General features: G+C 44.8%; 2 protein-coding genes across 3 annotated transcripts in view; one reads left to right on the top strand and one right to left on the bottom strand.

The window, feature by feature from the left end:
* LOC126561506 (importin-7) overlaps nucleotides 1-26,522 on the bottom strand; it is a 431,061-nt gene that overhangs the window by 136,946 nt on the left and 267,593 nt on the right. The gene's annotated exons all lie outside the window — the stretch shown is intronic.
* LOC126561422 (zinc finger MIZ domain-containing protein 1) overlaps nucleotides 1-26,522 on the top strand; it is a 93,190-nt gene that overhangs the window by 65,765 nt on the left and 903 nt on the right. Inside the window, exons 2-9 of one of the 2 annotated variants that reach the window (XM_050217558.1) lie at nucleotides 22,961-23,136; nucleotides 23,276-23,559; nucleotides 23,625-24,735; nucleotides 24,805-25,151; nucleotides 25,241-25,453; nucleotides 25,522-25,664; nucleotides 25,732-26,226; nucleotides 26,291-26,519. In XM_050217558.1, coding sequence (XP_050073515.1) covers nucleotides 22,974-23,136; nucleotides 23,276-23,559; nucleotides 23,625-24,735; nucleotides 24,805-25,151; nucleotides 25,241-25,453; nucleotides 25,522-25,664; nucleotides 25,732-26,226; nucleotides 26,291-26,519 — 2,985 coding nt within the window. In that variant the 5' untranslated portion in view covers nucleotides 22,961-22,973. The remainder of the gene's footprint in view (nucleotides 1-22,960; nucleotides 23,137-23,275; nucleotides 23,560-23,624; nucleotides 24,736-24,804; nucleotides 25,152-25,240; nucleotides 25,454-25,521; nucleotides 25,665-25,731; nucleotides 26,227-26,290; nucleotides 26,520-26,522) is intronic. The other variant, XM_050217559.1, reaches the window with a different exon arrangement.

Consider the following 26,522-nt stretch of genomic DNA (forward strand, 5'->3'; position numbering starts at 1 on the left):
GAAGATGCGAGTGAGAAAGGGCGAATGGGAGCGAAGAAGATAGCGCAACGACTCCCAGAGGAAAATGTGCAAAGGGATGGCGATGGGTGGACTGGTATATAAAGTTATATAAATATGGTTTTACAGTTTTGAAAATTGTGATCCTGAGTTCCCATTCCCTTTCGGGTTGGTGGAAACGGATGCATAAAGGAATGCCAGTAGAAGGGAGGGTGTAAGGGTGATGGCGGAGAGGATGGCTAAGGGATGGGCAAGATGGATAAGGCAAAAATGAATGTGGAACACGAACTCCGAACTTGAGTCGGAGAACGATTTTGGCATTGTTGCATGGGAAAAGCAAAACAAAAAATGGACATAATGGGAGTGAACGAGATGGCAATGCCTGGCGACGAGCAATATGCTACATCGTACCGGTTAGCCGTTCATAAAGCTATGTGATAGTGAGGGAGCAGGGTGATAGTAGCATGAGAGAGCGAAAAAGAGCGCAACGTTTGGTATTGGCAAACATTGGCAAATGTTGCTTTAGGAGCAAATCACCCTTCATGGTGTTTTGGTTTGGATGGAGACGCCTGGTGGGTTTCGCTTCCCTGGGACGATCGTTTATCCGTTTTTGTGTTTAGCTTTTGCCGGCAGGCGTGCAACCGTGTGATGGATTGGTAGGAGTGGTTGGACGTGAAACGGTATGCGTTGTTATACATTGGCACGATTCCCCGGTTCGAAGACATTTACGATCGAATGTTGTTTTAACTTATCAAAGTTTTCATGCACAGGCTAGATCTTCTTTGCGTTAATCAATGTTAGCAAACTTTTTTCGCTTTTCTGCGTCATTAAAATGTATTTTATCTATTTTGACGATTGGAGTTTTTTGGAGGATTGGAGAACAATTTGGAGTTTTTGGATTGTTGTTTAAAATATTAAAATAAAAATATTTTAAAAAATTCTAGTAAGCGGTCATAGAAGAGAAAAAAATTAGCAGTACAAAAAGTAGTTTGTTTCTAAAAGGAAGCGACATGTGTTGCCTGTAACATATTTGCAATATGCAAAAATATTTTCTAAGAAACAAACTAGGTCTTTAGTCTACAACATTTCCCATCTCCATCTCCATCTTTTCATCTTTCTCTTTTTCTAATAATCGTTTTATCTTTCTTTTTCACTCTCGTTACAGGTATGAAATTCGATTACAAGAGATTCGAATCGCCCATTATGCAAAAAAGATTAAAAGACAAAATGCGAGGTATTGGAAAAGATATTTTTAATACAAAAACCTCTACAAGCAAAACAAAACAATACCCACACGTTTCACATTAATATGTACATAAAATTTAAAAATAACAACAAGGTACTCTTACCATACATTTGTTATTGGATACGTAAACGAAGAGGAATTAGATCAAGTTCTATCCATCCTGACACGCAAACCCCGATCCCTGCTCGTGCAAATAGTGTGTATATTATCGAAAATAGCCAAATCCGCTTAAAGACAATAGCGAACCACCCGAAAGGCAAACACACCCGAACCCGCTTTCCAAACCCCTCTTAGTGGTGAGCCAAAACCGAAGCATAGACGGGTCTAGATCGCACCGCAGCCGTCCATTCTTCCGTGCTGTCCGATCATAAAATTTCACCTCAACAAGCGCACACGATGGAGACGCCTGGTTGTTCATTCTCAAGGCACGATTGGAAAAGGATAGCACAGTGAGCCTTGGGTCTGTCGAAAACGAAACGAAAAAAAAAAGAAAAAAAGCAGCAAACCAAGTAGAAAAGACACAACTAGAACCAAATACAAAGCGAAATAGGAATAAAAACCACCATTAATAAAGCAAAGGGAAGAAAAACACAACATCACACAAACTCCCCGCAGCGGACTGGGCCAGGTTTTCGAACCTTCGCTTATTACATAGATTGTGAAACGACTCACTTTGCGGCGGCTTTTCGGACTCATCGCCGCTGCACGCCCCATTCCGCACGCTAAGGAACGGGTTTGTTTCGGGCGTTTTTTGTTTTGTTTTTTTTTTTTTGGTGCGCCTTTCGCCGGGTTTCGTTGGTTTGGCGAGTAATTTTCTCAAGCACGAAGCCGCAACCGAACCGGGCAGCTCTTTTGGGGCCAATATATTTATTTATTTTCACCTCCCGGCCACTCGGTTCACTATACTTGGTCTCGGCCTGTTTGTCATTATACGGGTAAACCGGTATACGGACACGAATGCCTAAGCCTATACATAAAGCAATCGAGTTCCACTGTTGCCGTGCCGCACCCGTAGCAACCGGGCGCAGGGTTCGGTTTGGTACATACGGAAAAGTAGAACGATGGAATTAAGCAAACCCCAACGACGACGGGCATCAAACGACGCCAAGTGAAACCTTTCCTTGGACCAGCTGTTTCACAAGAGCAGGGCAACAGCTCTGGATGCTTCTTCTCCTTCTTTTTTTCTCTTGTTGGTTTCAGTTGTTTTTTCCTTTTTGATTTCCTGGTCATTTTGTCTGCCTCTTTTTTCGAGGCTATGGCAATGGAAGGAGTGGTGATGTTTGATGCAGAAAACGTCGAGTTTTGAGAGTTTTTGCTTGCTCTGGAATTTCTTTGGATCAAACTTAAAAAAGGGTAGCAAAATGGAAAACAAACTGCTTGTGGTTATTTGTTTTTTCAACTTGAATTTTTAAATTTAACTCCTTCTTCTGTTGATTTTGCAAGAACACTAGTGTATGATAGTTTTTTTTTTTAATTTCATTTAGTTCAATAAGTAAGCCTTTAGTTAAAAGATAATTCTTTAGGTTTTCTTCTCTTAAGAATCATCTACCAGTTAGCTGTGTTATCTTCTCATAATACATTATTCACTTGATTTTTCTTAGCACACACAAAAAAAGAAACACCAAACAAAAGGACATCCACTTGCGCCGCTGTATCTCATGTATAATAAACCAGCTGCAGGGATAAATCTTGGTTTTGCTTCATATTTGAACCCATCGTTTGGGTTTTGCCAACTCTTCCAGCCACGATACATACTGTATCGAAACGCTCAACTACCACTACTACTACTACTGTTGCCAAAACCTAAGCGAGCCCCCACCCAGAACCTACGCCAAGTTTTTCTCGGTAGGATGGTAGTTCCTTTTGTAAAATGGTTGCCCATACCAAGGGAATGTCTGGGAGGGCTACTACAGAGCTCTTGGCTGTGGGTCCACCATAAGCTGACACGGTTGCCATTGCCTCGTTGTCCTGTGTATGGTGGCTTTCCTATCCTGTGTATGTGTATGTATGTATGTATGTATGTATGTACCGAAAACCCGGTTGTGCGACATGGCGTCATCAACCAACGACCTCGGTCGACGCTATTTTATGTACTCCGGTTTGTACCTAACATCACCGCCATCGCATATCGCATTCGGTGTAGTCTGCTCGGAGGCTTTTCTGTCCGCTTTCCGAGAAACTTTTCCATTCGGGTTCTGCGATTACACACAGGATGAAGCTCGTGAAGAGGATGGCGTGACAATCGGTGGAGAGTTGTGTGGGGAGAGTGAGAATGCCTTACCCCTTGCACTTCCGAATCCTCAACAACCTCTAAAGCAGAAGGCGCTCTCCAAAAGGATGTCGGTGATGTGCATTACGTCTTTCTGTGTGTGTTTGTGTGTGTGTTTGTGTGCGTCTGATTGTGTGGGTGAATGAGAAAGGATTTCAATCCAACCGAAGCGAACCATCCAAAGGACGACAAGAAGGAATATCACTTTATGTAGATTCAGTTCCGACCCACCCGTCACTCGACGCCTCCCATTTCGCTCCCGTATCGCCCACGGAAGACTGTTCTGTTCACGCGATCCTGCCTCGATCCTTGCTTGCCAGACGGTTGAGTTTCAACCCCAAAAGGCTAGGAACTGGAAAGTGGCAAGGGACGGAGGAAGCAACAATGAACGGTAGCTTTAACATTATGAGCCTTAGCCGAGAGAGCGTACACGCAAAAGGCCGAAAGGATGTGGCAAATGTACGTGTGTGTGGCTAAAGTTTATTCCCGAGCCGTGTTTCGTCGTTCTGGCATCGTCCTGGGAAGGATACATAAAACCGTTGACGATAGCTGTTGGACATGGAGTGGGATGGCGATTGTGAGTGAGTGAAGGAGCGAGCGAGTGAGATAGTGAGTGAGATAGCGAGCGGTGTAGTGTGGCGTTTTTGGCACGGTTGCGCTTGCCGATTAACGGAAAACTTTAGGCCGCGTGTATATTTCACAATTCCCATCCCATCCCACCTCATCTTCTTCCACTCCCTTCACCCATTCCTTCATTTTGCTTTAATTTCCAGTGTCCTTAAACATTCTCGCGCAGTCCTCGCTTCCTGCGAAGTCGACTGCTGTGGGTGGGCTTCATAGAGAAACGTCAAGCAAACGAGCTCGAAGGCGAAGAATGTTTCGTCCGTATTGTATTATATTGTCATGAAAGTTTGCCTTCTCGATGCGAGTACACAGAGAGCCATAGAAGAGGGAACGGGTGTGTGGATCTGCTGTACAAACTGCTTTCCCTGCGTACATACAGACCCATGCACATACACACACAAACAGAGAGCTCCTTTCCTTGCTGGATGAACCAATTTTCCGAGGCAGCGTTGTATCGCTGTCGTCATAAAACTCATCTCTTCGGTCGGTCTTGGCCGTGTTGGCGGCGAAAAGGAGGGAAGGATCACCATTTTTATGCCACACGAAGGATACATTTAAAATGTGGAAAGGGTGGTGGTACTGACTGTGCTGTACCATGCCGAGAAGCAATCTGGCATCATCAATTCTCGCCAGTTTGGCAATTAAAGTCATCTTCACCGCGGGATTCTTCGATATCCGATCCACCCAGGCGCGGTGCGCTAAAGACGTGTTTGTTGCATTAAACAATCGAATCGTTTCTAGTACCATGTACAAGATTGCAATTAGGGAGGATAAATGAACTGCTCTTTATTAGTAAGTACTAATCGGACGCTAATAACTGGTGAAAAGCATGAAATATAAAGAAAAAAAGCAGAAACAGAATGAAACAAATTAAAAATAAATAAGAAAATAAGAATGAATGAAAAATCTAATCAATCAAAGTTTGCTAAACAAAAATCAAAAAGGGAGAAAAACAAAACCATTGCACAAGCAGTCACAAACAGTGCAATAAAAAAAAACAAAAAAAGGCAAACAATCAAAAAGAGAAGCAAACAACATTGATCAAAAAGTTTGCCTGAGGTTTAAGAGTAAAACAAAAAAACAAAAAAAAAAACCTCACCAACTAGTGCAAGCAGCGTACAAATGGTTCTCGGGAGCTTTGAACCTTCCCTAACGTCTCGCACCCTTTTTTCTCATACGTTGGGAGAGGAATGGGAGGAAGGGGTTAGTAGTTTTTCTTTTCCCGCACACTCCGTGCCACTTACACGCCATTGTCGGTTGGCATAATGCCAGTCCGGGTTCGCCATTGTCGCCTTTGGTTTACCTTTCGTACCAGTAGCGCGCTTCATCAAAGTTGGCGGAATGTTTGGGAATGGAACACAGGATCCGTAACAGAAGCTTTTTCTGCAAAAGCTTACGGGTCGAGCGCTGGTATATGTAGAAGTATTTTGTGCCAGGATGTGTGTGTGTGTGCCCTTTATGTGTGCACAGATATGTCTCTGTCGATATGGGCACGTGCGTCTTCTATGTACTACTATTAGGGATTTTTCTCTCTCTTTCTCTCTCTTTTTGTCCCTCGCTCGCCATTTCTATCCCATGGGTATTATTTATTATTCTGGCTAGCTTTCCATACTGTAGCGCTATCTATGAATGTTTTTCTTTTTCTTTACTTCACCCTCCCCCATGTCCTTGCTTCATGGACATCAACTATTCTTCTCCTATTTTCTCGCTGTCGCGTTGTAGGAGTTGTTGTTGAATTTTTTCATTTGACTTTTTGTAGCAACGCTCGATCAAACAGTCGGTTCCATCCCGAAAGGTCTTGCCCACACCTACACAGCCAGAAACGGTGCACACATACAGGAGCTCCATTTATCCTCCATTAACTTTTGCCTCCACGCTCTGTGCCCTTCGTTTACCGTGATGGAGAGAACGATGCACCATAGTGCGTTTTGTGTGCCTTCATTGTTTCACTTTTACTAAGCTTGCTAGGATTTATAGGACATACGGTTGATTTTATCTCACTACTCTTCCAATCGAATGGTATAATCGAAATATCTTATTGCTCACTATGCACAAATCAAAAACAAATCATTCACTTTCTTTTATCGACAGTTGAGCCAATTAAACTGCAATCAGTAATAGACAGTTAGCAATTAGATTAAGTCATTCCTGATAAATTAAATATAAGGTTTCTATGAATCCACATTGTGCCATAAGTTTCCACTTAACGTTAGGAAGAAATACGACACCATCGACGATGTAAATTTTGGCCAAATCAACCAAAGTTCCACAAGACGGATGCCAAAAAGGACGACGGAATCTCGTACACGCACGTGCTCTACACGCTCTGCTCTGTGGCTGTGCGCTGTATTGAAAACGGAAATTTCATTTGAAAATCGGCTCCCACAGCCCGATGCTCGGTGTCCTCCATCATGCCCGTAATGGTCGAACCGCTTCGCTTTCGGTTTTTAGGGTCGCTAGCATTTTTTTTTTTGTCGTCGCTGTCGCCATTTGATGTCGCCTTCCATCACCAGCTCCAGACTGTTGGATGGGCCATTCCGTATTCCGCAGCGCTGCTCCGATGGCGCTGTTGCTTCTTCTAACACCGACCCGATTGCGAACGGTGGTGGCCCTTTTTTCTGCTTCTTGTTGTTGCTTTTGCTGTGTTTCTAGCGCACTTGCACGATTCCAACGGTGCCATATTAGTGTAAACCACTCGGGCCACTCGGTACACTGGCGCAACTTCGCAACGTTTCAACTTTGTCCACAGGACACAAACAGACACACACACACACACATACATACAGAGGACTTCCAACCGTCCAACTTTTTAGCTCTCCAGCGGTCCACAGCACGATGGAATGGGGCGTTGGGGTGAATGTAAAAAATGAAACTTTTCCACAAAACTCCCCAAGAGTGGGCTTGGAGTAGGTGAGAGGAAAGAGAGAGAGAGAGAGAGAGGGTGGGAAAATTGCCGTAGGTGAATAGCAGGAAAAAAGCGAACCTGTAAAGCTGTGTGGCAGTTGTTTGGAAGACCATTGGACCGTTCGCTCAAGGTTGGCCCTTTAGATAAGACTTTCCACGATGGGGAAGGGGATGGTGGGTTGGTGTGGGATGGTGCAGCCAGTTTTATTTTTTGTTGCCCCACTGTGCATGTATTTGTTCGTCTTTCTTCGCTTGAACTGTCCAGCGCACTGTGTCCGAAAGCGATCAGAAACCATTCCGTGTGTTGTCCACTCGGTCCATCCTGGTTCTGGTCATCCAAACGACAAGAACAAGCCGGAAAAATATTGCTCCACTCGATTCGATACGGCATCCGAACGTTTGTCTCTATGTGTGTGTGTGTGTGTATGGGAAGAAAAAAATATTTGAAAAATGTGAACCCTCTCGCCACCACCAACAGTACCACTCCATCCCCTTGCAGATTGTTCTTTGTTGCGCACTCGATTCCGGATGATGGATCCAATATTTCCTCGCATCCTCGACATTGTGTGGATGTGTGTGTGTTTGGCTGTGTGTACCGTCAACAGGATTGGGAAATGTGTGTTTTCCCCGTGTTGTCGGTCCATCCGGTGTGCGAGAGAGGCAGTAACAACGAAAAAAATGTATCAGCTACGCCAGCAACACCGCCTCTTTTGGAATGCTTTCTGTGGAATAAAAAAAATAGGGGATTTGAATATTATTTTCTGTTACGCCACCGTACGCTTCCAGTGTGCAACGATCATGATGATGATGATATTCCATTCTGTCCCTTCTTTTCAATCTTTCTCTTCACGGTCACCCCGACGCGTTCCATCCCTCTCTTTCTTTCTCTCTCCCGTTCCTCCCAGTTTTCGGTGTTTTATCGTACATTGATGGAATTGTCCCCGCCAACGACCGGTCGGGGTTGATGGGTGAACAAATCAAATATGCGAAACACGGGACATTCGTCGAATGTGGCGGTCGATTGGAAATATGGTGCTATGACATTTCCCAAAACACATCTCCTCCCCCCCGGGGTTATGCATGAAAGCGAATACTTTGGCTCTAGGGGAGAATGCATGTTTAGAACTGGGGTTCTTTTCTATTTTTCATTTTCTCAACTACAAAACCGAAGTGCCTTTTTTGTGCCCTTTTGACAAGTGTATCTCACTAGCTTTACAACATTCTTTTGGTATGGAGTATTAATTCTGGCAAAAATGGATCAATTTTTTGCCAGAATTGTGGTGAATTTTTTAACAGATTTTCTACAAATTTTCTAAGTTGGTTTATTGTGTAACAAATGAAACAGATTTTTGAATAGAAATCATACCAATTACCAGAGAAAAATCTTCCGGAATGCGAAATAAAATATCATTTCTCAGTAACTGCTTTGATGATAATCATGAAATGGAGGAAAATATATAGTAAAAGGACCCTTGTTTTGATAAGAATTTATTTCATAAGAGTTATAAACTTTTTTTAAGCCTTTCAATGCGTTTACTCTTTCGATATAATCTCCAAAAATGTAGTAAAGATTTTCTAAATTAAGTTAAACCTTAAAATTGCATACCTTCAGGCGTGTCGATCCTAAACCTACTTAACTGCAGAAAGGAACGATCCAACTTCTTTCTCCACCTTCCAAAGAAATATGATATCATTTCCAGCATGTCACTAGTTCTCTCCAGATCTATAAAAATCCAGCAAACACCCAGCTAAACATTTTATTCCCCCTTAGTTCAAGTTGCCCAAGACGAAGCACATTTGCTTTATCTTCACTGACTTTCGATTTATCTTGCGATGACCGCTGGAACCGCTCCCATGGATTCTCCCCGCATCTGCACCGCACAGCGTATGTGATGGTGCTTCATTGAATTACCGAAAACCCCAACCGGAGACAGCTGAGAAACGGGGTGTGGTGCTGCTTTCCATTGTCCACCAGCTCGACAAGCAAAAATGGTCAAAAGTTCCACGAAACCGCAGCCCAAGAAACTTTGCCCCATTTGTTTCTATTCGATGTGGCATCTTCAGTTGATAAAAGTTTTCATTTTAAAGAACTTGCTCTTAGCCAAGGATGCAATCCGTTTTTGTCTTCGTTTGGTGGTGAAGCTAGTTGGGACTAGCTTCACGGTGTGTTAGGTACAGGTTCACAGCGAGTCACATTGCTTGGAGAGTGTTTAGTGTCACTCTTTTGAACAACTTTTTTCCAAAAGAAAGTCCTTGAATCTTTCTCGCTGTAGTTTGTTTGTAGGAAGAATATAACAGTGACAGTGAATAACTTACTGCCAATCTTTTCCGAACGCGTTTTGTTTTCTTGAGGATATGCTCGTGTCGATTTGTTTAAGCAGTACAGCAGGGTAAGCGAAGGAAGATTTTGCTAATTTGCATCGTTTCTTGATGGGAGCTCGAGTTTCGCTTTCCATTTCATCGCCACACAATTGATTGATCATTATTTCCTGCCATCGGTTCATTGGATGTTCATGAACAGACAACAAAAATAGCACACCCTCAAACACTCTCGCTCTCTGTCTGTCTGTCTGTCCGCACACCCAACTGGGAAAAGGGGACTTGATTAGAGGATGGTTCGAAAAGTGATCCATCTTCCAGCGGAGTTTGTCGTGTCGAAACACCACATTGTGTGCGTTTGCACACAAACTACTGCTTTGCCTTTAAATTACACCGGACTTATTTCGGATGCGAACGAATCGCACAGCATCGAGAAAATAATACAGATTGTGCTCCTCCGTTTCGCTTTCCGGGAAAAGTGGCCGGTTTTTCTTGCTCGAGTTTCGTCAAAAACCTCAAATTTACTTAATCGAAAAACCCCAAACTGTATACAAACTTCTAAGCGACCGGAATGATGTGCTAGAGTATGCGTTTGGTGTGCTTGAGAGAGGCTGTGTTTATAGCACTGTGGTTTGAAAATAGAACCTGAAGCACGAACAGGACGGGAGGTGATGAGATATGGAATAGCTGAAAACCGGGCAGGCGCCATGGGGGTGAGTTTGTAAGCAGACAAGGGGATGCGATTCGTGGTCGTGGAGACGCAACGACGACGACGACGGTGTTGTCTTGCGAGTGTGTGACCCTTTTTGCGTCGCCATCCTGTCCTGTGCGCCTGTCTGTCTGTGTGTGTGCGTGCGAGAGTATGTCCTTATGGTTAGTAAACCGATGGCTTTCTCTGCCATATTAGTGGAGGGTTCAAAGTGTGCCTGGAGTGGTTACCGAGTGGGTGGTGGAGTCGGTTGTTGGTGGTGAGGAGGAAGCATGATAAATGTCGTCTTCGTCTTCGTCAATATCGCCACAGTCGCCATTGTCGCCATTGTTTATAAGAAGGGAGATTGTAATCCTGAACTCGCTTTGCACTGACCACCCAGGTGACAGGTCTTATTAAAAGAGTCATTTTAGCCGTGAATAGAAGCTTAATATGCTAATATTGTAATGCATATTGCATATTTTTAGGAGCTGTAAATTGAAACCCTTTGTAAATTTACAGAAATATCTTATTAACAGCCTATTCGGTAGATTTTTACTTCAGTCGCCTGAAACAACTTCCATAGTTGTAATACAAGTCGAACAGGAATCAGATTCGAAAAGTCTCCATGCACCACAAGATAGAGCAACAAAGACAAACAGAGCAGACGATGAATTAGGGTCTGTGCGATAAGTTATGCCTCTGAACACTGATAATAGTATTGGACAAACTCCATTCCCAGTGCGGTTAAGGAAAGGGTGGATTTTAGAAGATTATCCAGATCCAGTAGCATGAAGCATGACTCATGCGGCTGTACAACTTCGATCCGTACTAAATCGAACGTCTTCCTTCTACGCAGCCACCAATGCCATCAGTGCTTCAAGTGTCTGCAATATTTATAGTTACTTTGTGGCTTGTGACATTGCAGTCGTGCTGTGTGTGCATTGTGCTGTTGGTCGTAATTGTTATTAACACAACCCCGACACAGCAAGTGTCGTGAGTGTTGGGTAGGGTGGCGAGTGTATGTGCGCCTTTTGATTTACCGCTTTTTATGCTCTTCGTCTCACCTAACTTCTCTAGTAAACAGTATGCTTACAGGACGTTGGACACTAACGGACATTAGGTAGCAAAAAAAAGGGGTCAAATATTTTCTTTCCGAGTCGTCAGTTTCACTGGCGGCAAAACGGTAGCTAAGAACTAGACAGAAAGAGTAAAAGAATAAAAAAAGAACCATAACTTGCCCATAAAAACCATTTTGATTTGATTTACCGAAAAAGGGCTTAAGCGATTTTGCTTGCTGTGTTCCTTTCTTCCATTCCTTTTTTTTTTTTTTTGCAAATGTCCCTTCCAAAATGTGTATAGATTTTCTTTAATCTTATTTTGAATTTGTTGCTTTTTTTCTATAAACAATTTGCTTCTGAAAATGAGGTACAACAAAAAATGAAGAAGGTTTAAAATGGGAAGGCAGTCTCGCCGGTTCTCGTTCTTGTGATTGCAATTGGGAACAGAACATTTGGCAGAAAGAATTTTAACTGATGATTACATTATGTCACTCGAACGAAGGTGGCAGCAAAGGGAGAAAAATGAAGGTAGTAAGTAAAAAATAAAATACAAACAAGCTACACATTTATATCCTCACCCACCACCAAATAGCATAGAAAGAGGGCGATAGAGAAGGAGAAAAAAAACAAGCAAATAAACAAAAACTAACCGGAAGAACCTTCTTCGGTAATTAATGATGAAAACTCGGACCATTCGGGCTAACTTTTACGGCCACCGTGGAAGAGTAATTTCGTCCCATTATGATGTAACCTTCGTCCTCCGGTACAGAGACAGAGGATGGCACTTGTTAAAAGCATGCAATTTGTATCACAAAGCTCTCCCCCTGCAATATTGAGGAGGACAGGGGTAAAAAATTCAAGGACCTTCAGTACACTTGTTTTATTGCAGTAGAACCTTAAAGGGAAGCAATGGCTTGCAAAATAAATTAGATCATTCTGTTTTTCTATGGGATGACAATGTATCTCTTTCGCTATTTTATTCTTCGTTTTTTTTGTGTTAAAATATTTCAAAACAATAAAATAAATAATCTTAAAGAAACAAGCTCGAAAAAATTCGTTGGAACAAATTTTCTTACTGTATTCTTCTCGCATTTCCACGGGTTCCACGGCGCGCCACAATTTGACCTTACGGGATAAATTAACCAAACCAATAAAAACAATGAAACAACAAACACGCTGAAAAGGGCATCAAACGTTGAAACAAGATACCCGGCAAAAGTTCAACATTATCTTTCATCGGTTCGTTTCCCGCTCCTTTCCCGCCATACAGAACCCACCCGTTACCCCGGACACGAAACCGGCACGATTCAATTAATCATCCCTTGCCCAGGCCCTCTCGGTGTCTTTCGCGCTCGAGCACGAAACCGACCGTTCTTGCACGGTCTAGTCGGCAACTAATCGGTGGAAATCGGTTTGGAAAATTAGAAAATTTTCATCGATTGCCCATGGGACCAGCGGTTTGGGGTGGTGTCGGTCGGTGCGCGAAGAATGAAGAAAAATCGACACAAGGACACATTGTGGCTGTGGGTTTGTCCTTCGTGGAAAAAGCGGTCAAACAGGATGACATGAAGACACAACAGAAAGGGAGTTGTTGGTGTGTGTGTGTGTGTGTGTGTGTGTGTGTGTCGGTTTTTCCTCCAACCACCCAACACTTGCGATGCGACGCGCCACAGCTACTTCTCCGGGGCAAGGACATTTAAATCATCGCCGAACAATGGTCGAGTTAGATGGGCTGCTAAGAGCCGTCGACTATCACCCAACTAGCGCCGCTAGCAACAGGGACTGGAGCAACACACGGAAGACGATGGACAAATGCTGAAGAGAAAAGTGTAGCGAACGCCGAATTCCCTTCCTACTTTTGTTGCGAATCCAATTTCCCAACCCGTGGTACCGGGAACCCGAGTGTGAGAAAATCGAGTGAGTAATGAAGGGTGAGAATGAGAGGGTGAGATAATAAAGAATAAAACATGTCCACCCCTTAAGAGGAGGCTTTAGCCGAGAAGCGTCTTCTCTCTACCTCTATCTATCTTTCTCTCTCTCTCTCTCTCTCTCTCGCTCTCTCCCTCTCTGTCTCGCTCCTATACATTGCCTCATTATTGCCTTTCTATTAAAGGCTCTCCGACTTAGACCGTGGATTAATGGTATGCGTGTGCGACCCGAAATGCCAAAAGGTATCACCAGGCATCGGGCGACGGGAAGTGGCCCTCCGGAAAATTGGGCAAATGGTTGCGCAGAATGTATGGTTGCGCTTCCCCCTTGCCGCACACACACACGTCACCGCCCAGACACACAAAGGCAACCACCAAGCGAGACACGTAAATCAATACACACATGTTCGACATAACCGATGAAATTATTCCGAAGGGAAATTCAAGAATATAGACACACATACACACACACGTTCACACTCACTCGCAGACAGTGACACAGTAGAGCGTTGCGACGCTTTGGCTAATATGGAAAGAGTGAGTCGTCATGTCACGTCGGGTTATGCTCTCGATTTTATCATGTAAAGGCAGGGGAACTGTATTAGGCGAAGTGCAAAGATTCACTAAACACACTCAAATAATCAATCTTATCGTATCAGTAAGCATGTAAGGTTAACAATGCGGCATTTCTGTTTACCATGAATAAAAAAAAAAAAACAAAGTCCTTTGTTTGCTTGTCCGTCCACGATTGATCTTATGACAGGTAAACGGCGTAATACTCGTAGAATAATTTTGACAGCTTTGTGATGTGATAAGCTTACATTAAAAACTCCAGTTTTCTAACTGCAATTTTGTCATAATTTCAAGTTAATGTATAAACTAATGTTAATGTGTACAACAAAGCGCCTGATTCTATGCAATTTCCGCGACAATTTCCATTTTTATGGATTTTTCTATGGAAGCTGTAGTTTAAATTAAAAAAACAAGAATATTCAAATCCCCGTCAGTTGGCTCAATAATGCTAGAAAACACAATGATTGCCAGACTTCAACAATCGCAAAAGAAGTCGAAGGATATTCCGTAAGGATTTTTTTTTCCAGCTTTATAAATCCAACTCCCGATACGCAATACCCATTAAATGAAAGCAGCAGAAACCAGAATCCATCCATCATTACTATAATCACAAGAGCGAGTACAAGTACGTGCGCGTCATCTTATCGGACGCACATCGACATCGGTTTACGCTTGCCTGTCGTTTCCCTTTCCCATCCGTGTACGAAATATAGACTTCCCATGCCTTGTCCCTGCCAAGTAGCATGGGTGACAGTTGTCAACAGATTTAGTCACCCCGACCAGTGAGTTTTGTTGATGGAAAACAAAAAAAAAAAGCATCAGATTGTTGCGGGTTGTGCGTACACCATTTGCTCCCTAATGGAAGAAGGATCCTTTGCCGCAGAGCCGTTTGTTTTGGTGATGGTAGATGGCCAGTCCGGAGGGAGGTAAAGGTTGGTTTGAAACTGTTGAACCGGGAGGGAATTATGATTATTTGTTTACGGTGATGCTTTTCCGTCGTCTTCGTCGTCATCGCCCACGATGTTGGAAGTGTGATATAAATTATTTATTATAATCGACACCGATACTACGAATTACGATAGGTTATAATTATTCTCTAACCATACCCTCGCACACACCACTCATGTAACGATTTCTAATCGGTCCTGATCGCATGCACTCATCATTTGATATTTGTAATCGCATCGGATCGCAAGGTGTCTAGAATCGCTTCAAGTGGGCACTCATCGCCGGTAAAACATATAGCGATTTGCTTCGAGCTGCTCATCGTCGATACGAAAGACAAAATACTTCGCAGTGCAACAATAAATAATCGAGCTCATCCGATTAAATGGGACGGTGTGAGCGGTTACATCATGTACCGAACATGCTCACTTCAACTTCAAACTCAACTCCCGTACTCCATATGCTTCTCAATTTCCGACATTACTACCGGATAATCTTCGGTGATTTGCAACGCAAACCGTACGACGAGGGTCGTTGAAAAGGGTCGATGGGGGATGGAGGGGGGTGAAAAAGGGGTAAAATAAACATGGGACAGAGCGAAATGTATCCCGAAATACATAGGGTGTGACGGAGAGAGTGCTAGTCAACGGAAGTATGAACTCTTGTGCCTTTTGGCAAACTGTAACGGCACACAAACACCGACACCGTATCATCGCGTGAGTTCCGAAAGGACACAAAGCTTGCCTCAGTGTTTCCCCTTCGATTTTCGCCTTTCAATAGGGGTGGAAATCATTTCCCGCTTCGACTCACAAAAGGAGAAATCGACACAGTCACTCACGCTTAGCTTGTGTTTGTTTGTTTATGTGAGAGAGAGAGAGAGAGAGCTCCAGGATGAGAGAAACATCATCGTGCGTTTGATGATTTTCCCTTTTTTTCAACCCTGCAACCGAGTGTGCTAGTGAGGGTCCAAAGCGCGGCTTAAAAGAAGGGCAAAGGGAATAGAGGGTAAGAAACGACCAGAGAAAACACGCGGCATTAAATATGTTTGTTCGGCTTTTGTGTCTCGATTTCTCGGGCATTCACGGGTAGGGTGTTTGTTGCCAGAGTGAGAGACGATTAGGGTGACACTGTGCTGTGGTGTTTGTGTTCTCTACACAAGCAGATCGCTTAGGTACATTGTTTTGCCCGATATTTATGTCGTTATTAACCGACGGAAATCGGGCAGTGAATAGTGAGCACCGCCATTGCTCACCATCACCGGTACGAAGCTTACTCACTACACTCACTCACTCACCGACACTAATACACTGCTGCTTTATAAACCTCGTTAAGGCGAGCTTTTGGCATGCGATATATCGGACAAGCCTGAAATCACTGTTGCTGTTGCTCGCCAGGCAGTGTTTTCCGCCAACCGAGCGAATAGATTACCGACCGAACGACCATTTTGGAAAAAGGAAGGGAGATGATGAAGGTAAGAAGGAGCGGCCAAAGGAAAGAACCTGAGTGTCCTTTAGCCGTGCGAAGTGTGACGGTTGGACGGAGTGTGAGGCCTAACGGGAGGAGATGACTTTCCGAGAAGGCAAGCAAGAAGAAAAGAAGGAAAATACATTCGAGTGCGGAAAAATGGGATCAAGGATATAATCAAAGATAATGTGAAACCATACCCTGGACCACCCCCTTTCCCAGTCATGTCCCCGGAGGGAAAAATGGACCCCGAAGTGGCCTTCGTCGCCCCAAGCGTTTGCGTGCGGATGTTGCGTCTATTGGTGAACTACGCAATACAGCACGCACGTGTATGGTGGCGTGGGTTCGAGTCGATGGGTGGGTTTTGGGTGGGTCGGTTTTGTTGCTGTGGATTTGATGAAGGAAAACCGTTTTCTGCCGCTTTTGTGTGTGTGTGTGTGTGTTTTTTTTTTGTTTTGTTTTCTTCACTATTATTCCATTTCCGACGATGGACGGAGGACGCCGATGGTGATGATGTTGATTGTTGTATTCTTTACTTCGATTTGCACAGAGAAAAAGAGCGAGCGAGAGATTGATAGAGGAACGTGACATGGTATTGATGGATGGAACTAGGAAGGGATGGGATATATTGGAGATATTTTATCGTCTCAGCCTCTGACTGTCCCTTTCCATGCCCGTCCCAATGTCACGTTCAAGCGACGTAAAAGCGTATCCGATGCGTTATGAAGATGATGACGATGATGATGATGATGGGGACGGGTAGGAAAAATTGAAATAATAAAAATGACACCCACCATCTAAAACACACACACACGACCAACGCCATTTGTGAGGAAACATTGTTGATTTGCTTGATCGCTCGCTGATGGTTGCCGCTGATTAGCGATGGCAGAGAGAAAGGGTTTTCCGTGACGAGTTTCGCTACAATAAGTGTGCCCCTCGCCTTTTTGCCCTTACTTTCCCATCGGGCGTTTTCTTTTTTGGCGACACCGTGGTACGCAGATTTCCCGTAGGGAAATCAACACATTCGAGATCGGTTGGAAAGTTGGAATGGGAAACAAAAATATATTCACCGCTCGAAAAAGGGGTTTTGGAACTGTGAAACGTGCGTCCGCTTTACTTGTTGCACGTGTACGGCTCGTGATGAGGTTGGTTAGTTTTTCATTTTCATTTGCGATTAGTGCGCAAAATTAATTCACTTAACTCTGCTGCGAACAGTTTGAAGATCGTAATTCATTTTAAAGAAATTAAATTAAACGTATGAACCGAATTGAGGGGAAATTTTAATTACACTTCACTTTAGAATGAACTCTTTAATTGTGATTCTTGTCTGATTCGAAAGAGCATTAATTGTTGTAAGAACAGTATATAAAAGAGGGGAAAAAAATAAAAAAGATCTCAAGATAAGCAAAATCTTTACGATTTAACCCAAAAAAATAGGCAAATTTTTGCAAATGTCATATTATTGTTTAAAATAATTGAAATACCTCCCAGAAATTAACCACCTCAATTAATTTAAGATAATTATTTTTACGTTCGAAAATTCAGAATCAAACGCAAAAGGGTAATCAATTTAATTTTATTTTTGATTCCAAGTACAATGACAACTTGGTAGCAAAAAATGGGATCCCCAGCTACCCATCAATGAAGACCTAAAAATACAACCCAGACGCACAAGGGAACGATGAACCAATTTAGATTGATAAACAATTTAATCGAACCACCAACGTTTCGCCTAAAAAGCCACACTCGCACTCACACACACACACACACCAAACTGCCTATCCGTCATTCCGTTGGATTCCCCACAAACAGCATCCCCAACCGTCTAACTCGCAGCATAATGTTTGTTTTAATGTGAAATTACAAACACATAATAACAAAACCTCGGCAGCATCGCTCGATACAGCGAATGGACCCGATGGCGTGGCGTGCAAGTGTGTGAATTGGTGATGAATTTTCAAATTAATCAAAATATGTGCTATGCAGGCACGCATCCGAGGGTGGGAGGGGAGTAAGCCAAAAAAAAAACGAACCAAACTGCGTGCTCGCTGGAAAAGCGTTGGAAAAATGGACAGGAAATTTTCCACACGTCTGCGCTTTTATGCAACCGGACCGAACGTAAATGAGCATGGACGCAGCAATCCTTCCCCTGCCTGTCTGTGGCCACGTCCGACGTCGATCCACGCATGATGCGTTTGACTTTCCACCTTCTTCTTCCCCCTCGGCACCTCAATGGGAAAGTCCTCACGTTCGTATCATATTAATGTCAAAACCAAACACGAGTGTAGTTCAACTTTTCGTTCCTCACTCTGCTCCGATGGGAATCGGTTTTGGACGGACCGAATGAGGCGAATAATGTATAATTTATAATTAACATTTTCCAACATTAAATTACATTACAATCGTGTCACCTGATCGCCTCCCCCGCTGCAACCTTTCTCCATCCTGTCCGCACAATCGGATTGTGGGGAATTAAATTCTTTCCCGGTTGGTGGGCCATGGGCAGAAGATTGAAATCCTTTGTGGCTCGACCGGTGTGCATGTGTGTGCCGGTGTGATTGTGATTTTTGCCATCCGTTTTCCACTCCAAACACATGCAATATGTTTCCGTGTGGTCGGTATATGTATGTGCCCCGTGGGAAGTAACCCCCGGATTTACCAATGGGTAACTATTTAACGCTTTATCGGGCTGGGTCAGTGCAGCATAATGATAAATTAACTCACGTATTGTGTGGATGAATACATGGGTGCGTGTGTTGTGTCTGGTTATGTGATTTCTGAGCCGATTTTTTTTTTTTATTGTTTTGTTTGCTTTCTGCTCACATCACATAGAGTTGGTGGTTTGCTTGATGTTTCTTTTTCGGTCGATTATATAGTGGTAGAGAAGAGCTAACTCGCAGAGCCTCCTCCACCAACGGGTTTTAGCTAAAAGAATTCTATTAAATCACTCCCTGTCGTTTGTTGGTTTTTCCCCCCGATTCGATTCCGATGCTAGTGTAACATAGTTCTAATAACAAAACACGAAACCACTCACACATTGTTTCCACTCTGTTTTGTGTATGTAAACCACAAATACACACGCTGCTGCACGTTGGTCGGTGGTTGGCTAGCGCAGACGACTCGTTGCAAAATATATGACGCCGTAAATCATAATCTAATTTTAATTTTGCGGCTTCTCTAAACGCTACAACTACACCTCTCAACACTTGTTGTTGCGCTGTTGTTGATTGCGAGTGAGGGGATTGAACTTTATTTGCGCTAAATAGGGACTGCAGTCGTTAATTAAACAATGTTACTTTTCTGTCTTTTGTGCTTGAAAAAGGACTTTTATCATTATTAAAATTAACTTTTGACACACATTTTGTGTGTTTTCTGAATATTTTATATCATTTTACCTGAGCATCGACTATGAATTTTTCCACCCTTGTTATTTCCTTCCGTTTTTATTACCCGCTTTTTATTACATTGTCGAATCGATTTGCGTTTCTGGCAATCGAGCTCGACCGATTGGACACGATCTGCAGCATCGTCGTCGCTTGTGCCTGCATTATTGATACATTGATTAAAACATTCGCTCAAAGCAGTGGAAACCTCAGCCTTTATAATGCCGGAAAAATTATCACCACCCTGCTCACTCAAAACAGGCTCATCAAACGAACGATTTGTATCGGCCCTCCACTGTTCCCTTCGCCTAGATCCAACCTCCCAGTGTCACGATAGTGAATGACTTCAGTAAAGCGGATAATTGTCATATGCGATTTACTGTTCATTGCATCCCACAACCCCATTTTTAATGTTGTACCAACACGCGGCCAACCCTGAGGCCACACCACACCTGTGCTTTTCATCACCTACATTAGCGCCCGAGCCGAACCGATCGAGGCACCGAAAAACCGGAACGGTCAGGGGGAAAAATAAGCGGCGAAGCAAGAGAAAGAGCTACAGAGGAGTGTAAAAAAAAGGAAGGAGAGGCGCAACAGTCATCGAATACTATTAAATAAATATACTACCCCGAGTTCGTGTCGGGCTGTGTGTTTAACATTGTCGCTCTTTTATCTTTCTTTTTTCTTTTTTCTACCTTTACTTGTTTCATTTGTTCTTCATTCTTTTTCTTCTCTTTTTAACTCTTTTTTCTTTGTTATTTTGGTTTTATGCTGCCATGGTCGCCTGTGTTTGCCTTTATTGGACGCCATTTTTGTGATTGTTGTGCAACACATTGTTCGTAGCGTTCTTTCCATTTGTTTCACCCAGTAAAGCGATGGCGGCAAGGTGATGATCGGATTGGTCGCATTTTTAATTGTGCTATTAATATTGTTATCATTATACACCGAGCACTTTTAATAGAGTGTCAGGTGGTTCTTTAAAGATTGCGTTTGTTCTTATTTTGCAGTTGTATTTTATCGTCTATTTGAAATTGGCTTCACAATGCTTCTATTTTAACAAAAGAGAACACAAAAATCCAAACAAAGACAAAGAAACAAAGATTTCACTTGAAGGAACAAAAGAAGTAAACAAAAAACAAAAAAAATGACAAATATGCATAAAACAAGAACTAAAACAAGAAACAAAAAAAAAGTATAAAAACCCCAACTACATTTTGTTTTTCCCCCGACTAACTTATCCTAAAGCGAAGCAAGCACCAAAGCGCGTAAAATCAAAACTGTTGATAACGATTATCGGTTGTTCGCGAGCCGCGTGCTGACCATAATCATACAAACAATTCCATTCGTTTCGGGTGGTGGGAGGTATTTGGCGTTATTCCCTCACGTGGTGGTAACTGAATTGAAAATTGAAAAATAGTTGTCTTTGTTTTAGATAAAATATTGAATGCCAACCGTTGGTGTTTTAGTGAGGAAAATTTAATGATAAGTTTTTATTGAACTGACTTCTGAAGCAAAGCACGTTTCTCCTTATTCCCCTTGGGGGGGTTTTAATCGCATTCCAAACACTTTTCAACTCACCAGTGAATCGGTATTTGTGTGTGAGTATCTGTTTGGCTGTGTCCATTCGGCTGGAAACTATCGAAATGTTCGCCCATTTCGATAAGAAAGACAACCGCACCGGATGTCATGACAGCGGTGGGAACTGACACCCCTCTTGCCCACCCCTTTCTCACCTCCCCCCCCCCCTCCTCTCTCTCTCTCTCTCGCTCTTTCTCCCATTGACCTCATTCATTCGGCGTCATCAGCGCCATCATCAACGCCATCAACAGCGCTCTCCGCAAGCCGGTTGCTGATGCTGGCGGAGTGGTTCGGAACCGGGCGGCACTTTTAACCTGAATTAATTTCATGAACGAACCCGCCCCATAAAGCGGACGCAAACGCGGAAAAAGGAAAACCCTCATTACCTTTGCCTCTTTCCACCGTGGTCTCCTCCCTCCCGTTAGCCATGGACGCATACAAATGGACGCGGAAAATAGTAGCGCTGCTCGATCTCGATTTAATTTATAAATAATATTCCCTCACCGCATATCTGGCTGCTTGGTGGGGAGGGAGCGGATAGAGGAAGGTTTCGTTCGGGTGGGGACACCATTCGGTGTGAGGGCAAGAGCAGCAAGCAACCGTGCGCCCGCTGCCAAATTATTTATCCGATCCCAATACACAACCTCCCCGCTTCATTTTCTTCTTTTCTGTGGACGGTTTTTCCGGCTCCCATCGAGAGTGTTTGTGCGGAATCTGTGTTTCCTTCTTTTTTGTTTTGCTCATCCAATGAAATTCATACATAGCATCATCATCATTTGCCTATCCTAACCGAGTGAAGTGGACATGGACAAAAAAAAAAGCCGTGAAAAAGGAAGGAAAAACAACTCAAATATGAGACGAAAAAAACCTCACGCTCAGATCAAGCATCTCTTGGGATCTCCCCCCCACACTTCCCCAACTCCCTCAAAGTCTCCCTTCGACGGTGGTTAAATTTTCCCACTCCGGTCGGAGGCAAGGGTATGCGTGTATGCGCTTTGGATAATCGGTTGTGTTAAATCGTTTACAAAATCCGCACCGCGTACTTCACCATTTCTGTCCGCGCTCCAAAAGGAAAAAGAAATGGTGGAAAATACACACATGCACGAACACTTTATGTACAGTGGAAGCGTGTATTTTTGTGTTGATTTTTGCCACCTGCTTTGGGTGTGAGGGTGGGCGGAAAGGATGTGGATTCAAGTACGCGAATGGTTGCACTGCATGCGAAGTATTAATAGATGGAAGTTGTTTATACTGTCCATTCCTCATTGGCTGGGATAGCGATTGTAATAAGTGCTGGTAGCTGGGGTAGTATTATTGCAAGTGGATGATGTTTCAATCGGAATGGATAGCCTAAAAACACACATATCATTTATTAAATGCCCTTTACTGTGGTGTGTGACAATACCGAACTAATTATTGCATTCTTTACTTCTCTTTCTAGGTAAGCTTTGAGGAATTTCGCTACAACTCGTCTGGGGCAAAATGATGATCCTGGTATCTATTTGAAGTAATCAATTCAAATAAAAAAAGGACCTTATGACACGCTTCATCTTGCTGACCGTAAAAGCTCATCCTTTCCTAAACTTTCACGCTAAAACCTCTTGACAAACCGTTTGACATTTGCGTCCTAGAGCGCCCACACCATCCGCCAACGGAACCGCATCAGTGAGCGTTCCGTTTTTCCCGCCAACAGCTTTACTTTACGTCCCACGCACGTGCACTCTTCCTTCATTCCTTCAGTACCAAAACTCCCACGACTAAAATTAGACTCCTACAGCACACGGACAGAGTAGTACGGCATGCACATCAGACGACGCTACATGACGTCATGAAACGAGTTGGTAGTAAATAAATCCAACGACTGTACCACGTACCAGAAACGAAGCATCATTGCTGTTGCCGCCTGACGTCAGTCGCACTGTCGCAACATCGCCTCCATACTGATTTCCTTTGCCTTTTTCCGCCTTTTGTTCAATAGCAATGGCTAAGATATGAGTGCCCAGGGGGGCTCCCTAGGGGCTCCAACATTGGGTGATCGTCGATCTCCTTACATTGGAGGCTATCCCGACATACAGCACCAGCAGCAGCAGCAGCAGCATCAGCAGCATCAACAGCAGCAACATCACTACCAACAGTTGCAGAATCCACATCACGGTATGAAAGGGACAAGACACGTTATTTGAGAATTGCATACTTTTAGGCTAAATTCTCTTAGCATGGGAAAGAAACGCCTAAAACTATGCAATTTGCAACATTTAAGGCAAATATTTATTTCGTTCTTTCGATTTATCAGCAGACTATCATCGAGGAACACTACATCCGGAAGCTGTCACCGGATACCTCGACGTGAAGCAACAGCAGCAGCAACAACAACAGCAGCAGCAGCAGCAGCAAGTCCCAAAAGGATACGCCAAACAGACAGCTTCAGCCCAGCAACAGCAACAGCGATCGGCAGCTGGAACGACAGGGCGAGCAGCTGCTACCGGTGCGCATCAACAGCAAGGTTTCAACAGTCAAAGTATGGTCGCAGCGGCTGGCGGACAGCAGGGTAACATGGACGTCGGCTACAATCCACAGGTATGTATGCTAGCCCTTTTTTATCGGAATCACACCACACTAACACCTCTTCCCTCACCTTCCAGATGAACAACATGGCGATGCATTCGCAATCGTCGTGGAATCAGATGAACGGCATGAACCAAATGGGCGGCATGGGTGGCCAGATGAATGGGATGAATCAGATGGGTGGTGGAGCTGGTGGAGGAGGCGCCGGCGGTATGGGACCAATGAGTCAAATGGGGTCCGGAGCCGGTGTCGGAATGGGTGGCGGCAGTGCGAACGGTGGTATGCCAGGCATGAATCAGATGGGAGGTGGTGGAGGCGTCGCAGCAGGTGGTGGTGGTAATGGTGGTGCCGGTGGTGGTGGATACGGTAGGCACCATCAGCAGATGAACCCGATGGCACAGATGATGAACATGGGCATGGGTATGGGTGGAGCGGGTGGTGGTCAGATGGGACCGGGTGGTGCCGGTGGTATGAACGGCATGGCGGCAGCACAGATGGGTGGCATGAATCCGCTGAGTCAAATGAATCAGATGTCGCCGATGTCGAAGATGCAGGGTATGGCAAATGGATACCCGCAACATCCACGGCGGATGGCACCGTACCCGAATCCCCAGATGCAGATGGCCCAGAAACGGTCGATGTACGGTATGGGACAGGGACAGGGTATGCCAGGAGCGGGAGGACCATTCCCACCACATCAGGCAGCGGCGGCAGCAGCCGCAGCAGCTGCCGCTGGAGTTCCTCTCCCAATGCAGGCTAATGCCGGTTACGGTAGGCATCATGGGCCGATGGGTCCGATGAACTACCGTGGAGGACCTCCGATGATGCAGCAGCGACAAAATACACCACCGTACGGTGGACCGGGAGTTGGTGTTGGTGGCCCGGTGGGAGCTCCCGGTGGACCTGGCCCACTAATGGGACATCAGCAGCATCAGCAGCAACAGCAACATCACCCACAGCACCAACAGCACCAGCAGCAGCAAGCACAGCAAGCGCAGGCACAACAACAGCAGCAGCAGTATTACAACACGGGCTACCAGAACATGCAGGGCTACCAGCCGGACATACGCATGAACTTCCAGCACAGTCCGGTACCGGGTAACCCTACACCACCTCTAACGCCCGCATCTTCCATGACGCCCTACATCAGCCCCAATCCGGACGTGAAGCCAAACAACCTGCCGCAGAGTAAGTGGCGAGCATGTTTCTCTCCTTCCCTGTGCATGTTTTAACCGGCGCGTTTTTCTTTTCTTCCAGAAGATGAAGAACTGCGGTTGACATTCCCGGTACGAGATGGCATTCTGTTGCCACCGTTCCGGCTCGAACACAACCTCGCGGTCAGTAACCACGTGTTCCAGCTAAAGTCGACCGTCTACAACACGCTCATGTGCCGGCCGGATCTCGAGCTGCAGCTCAAGTGTTTCCACCACGAGGACCGACAGATGAACACAAACTGGCCGGCGAGTGTACAGGTGTCGGCCAACTCGACACCGCTCGAGATCGATCGAGGCGACAACAAGAACACGCATCGACCGCTCTATCTGAAGCAGGTCTGTCAACCGGGCCGCAACACGATCCAAATCACCGTCAGCACCTGTTGCTGTGTAAGTGTCCTTTACTACAGACCAGTTAATTTGAGGAAAGGGACGATCAATTAAAAATGTTCTCTCTTTGCTTTCCTTAACATTCGCAGTCACATCTGTTCGTACTACAACTGGTACATCGACCATCGGTAAATCATGTGCTGCACACACTGCTGAAGCGTAACCTTCTGTCCGCGGAACAGGCGGTGGCCAAAATCAAGCGCAACTTTGCCGTGAGTCACACAACGAACCCGAATCAACCGCTGGGCGGTGGCCCGGATAAGGATCCTCTCGCGGCAGAAGCGTCAGCAACGTCCGCCAAGGTAAGCGACTGCGTGCTTCTTCCCCCGAAGAACGTAAATTAAAGGATCCGCTTGCTGTTTTCCCTCAGGTATCATTGAAGTGCACAGTAACCTCCAAGCGGATAACGTTGCCAGCACGAGGTCACGACTGCAAGCACATCCAGTGTTTCGATCTGGAAGCCTACCTGGCACTAAACTGTGAGCGTGGCAACTGGCGGTGTCCAGTGTGCAAGTAAGTATTCTATTTTCTGTCCGACGGCAGAGGATCGTTTCTAACCGATGTCTTTCTCGTTCCTCAGTAAACCGGCACTAACGGAAGGGCTCGAGATTGATCAGTACATGTGGGCGATACTGAACACGCTCAACTCCTCCAACACCCCGAACGGCATGGACACGGAGGAGGTGATCATCGATGCGCAAGCTAACTGGCGAGCGATCAAACCACCGGGCAGTCTTAACAATCCCAACATTGGCGGAAGTCTAAACCCTCAGCAACCGTCACAACAGCAACAGCAACAGCAGCAACATCCACAGCATCAACAACCACCAATGCAGCATCAACAGCAACAACCTCCAGTACCATCCGAACCTAGTGGTGGTAATGGACGTGGTGCTGGAACTCCTGGACTCCCCAACATTAAACCCGACCCGGACGGTGGTGATGCGAAGCATTTTAACAAGGTGATGTCACCTGGATCCACCTCGCTCCCGACCTGGGACAACATGAACGCAATGAGCCCTTACATGAGCCCGGACATGAGCTCGATCGCTAGTGGTAGCATGATGGGATCCAAGTAAGTACCCAGTGGGAGCAATCTGGCCATATCGGCAAAGTCTAACTTTTCCTTCTTCTTGTAGCTACAATCGGACACCGCAGTATGATTCCTATGGAAATCCCATCATTAAGCAGGAACCAGGAACAAATCCAGGTTCTGCCGGTGGTCCAGGAAGTGTCGGCAATAATGGACCGGGCACTCCAGGTGGTAATGGTGGCGAATTTCATGGTGGTAACCCGCTGGCACATCTGAGCGATTCGGTTAACTCGCTCGATCCACTGAATGCGATGGAGAAATCTCTAAACGATCAGGTA

Source organism: Anopheles maculipalpis, chromosome 3RL (genome assembly GCF_943734695.1).
Source record: "Anopheles maculipalpis chromosome 3RL, idAnoMacuDA_375_x, whole genome shotgun sequence".
In the NCBI taxonomy this organism is placed as follows: domain Eukaryota; kingdom Metazoa; phylum Arthropoda; class Insecta; order Diptera; family Culicidae; genus Anopheles; species Anopheles maculipalpis.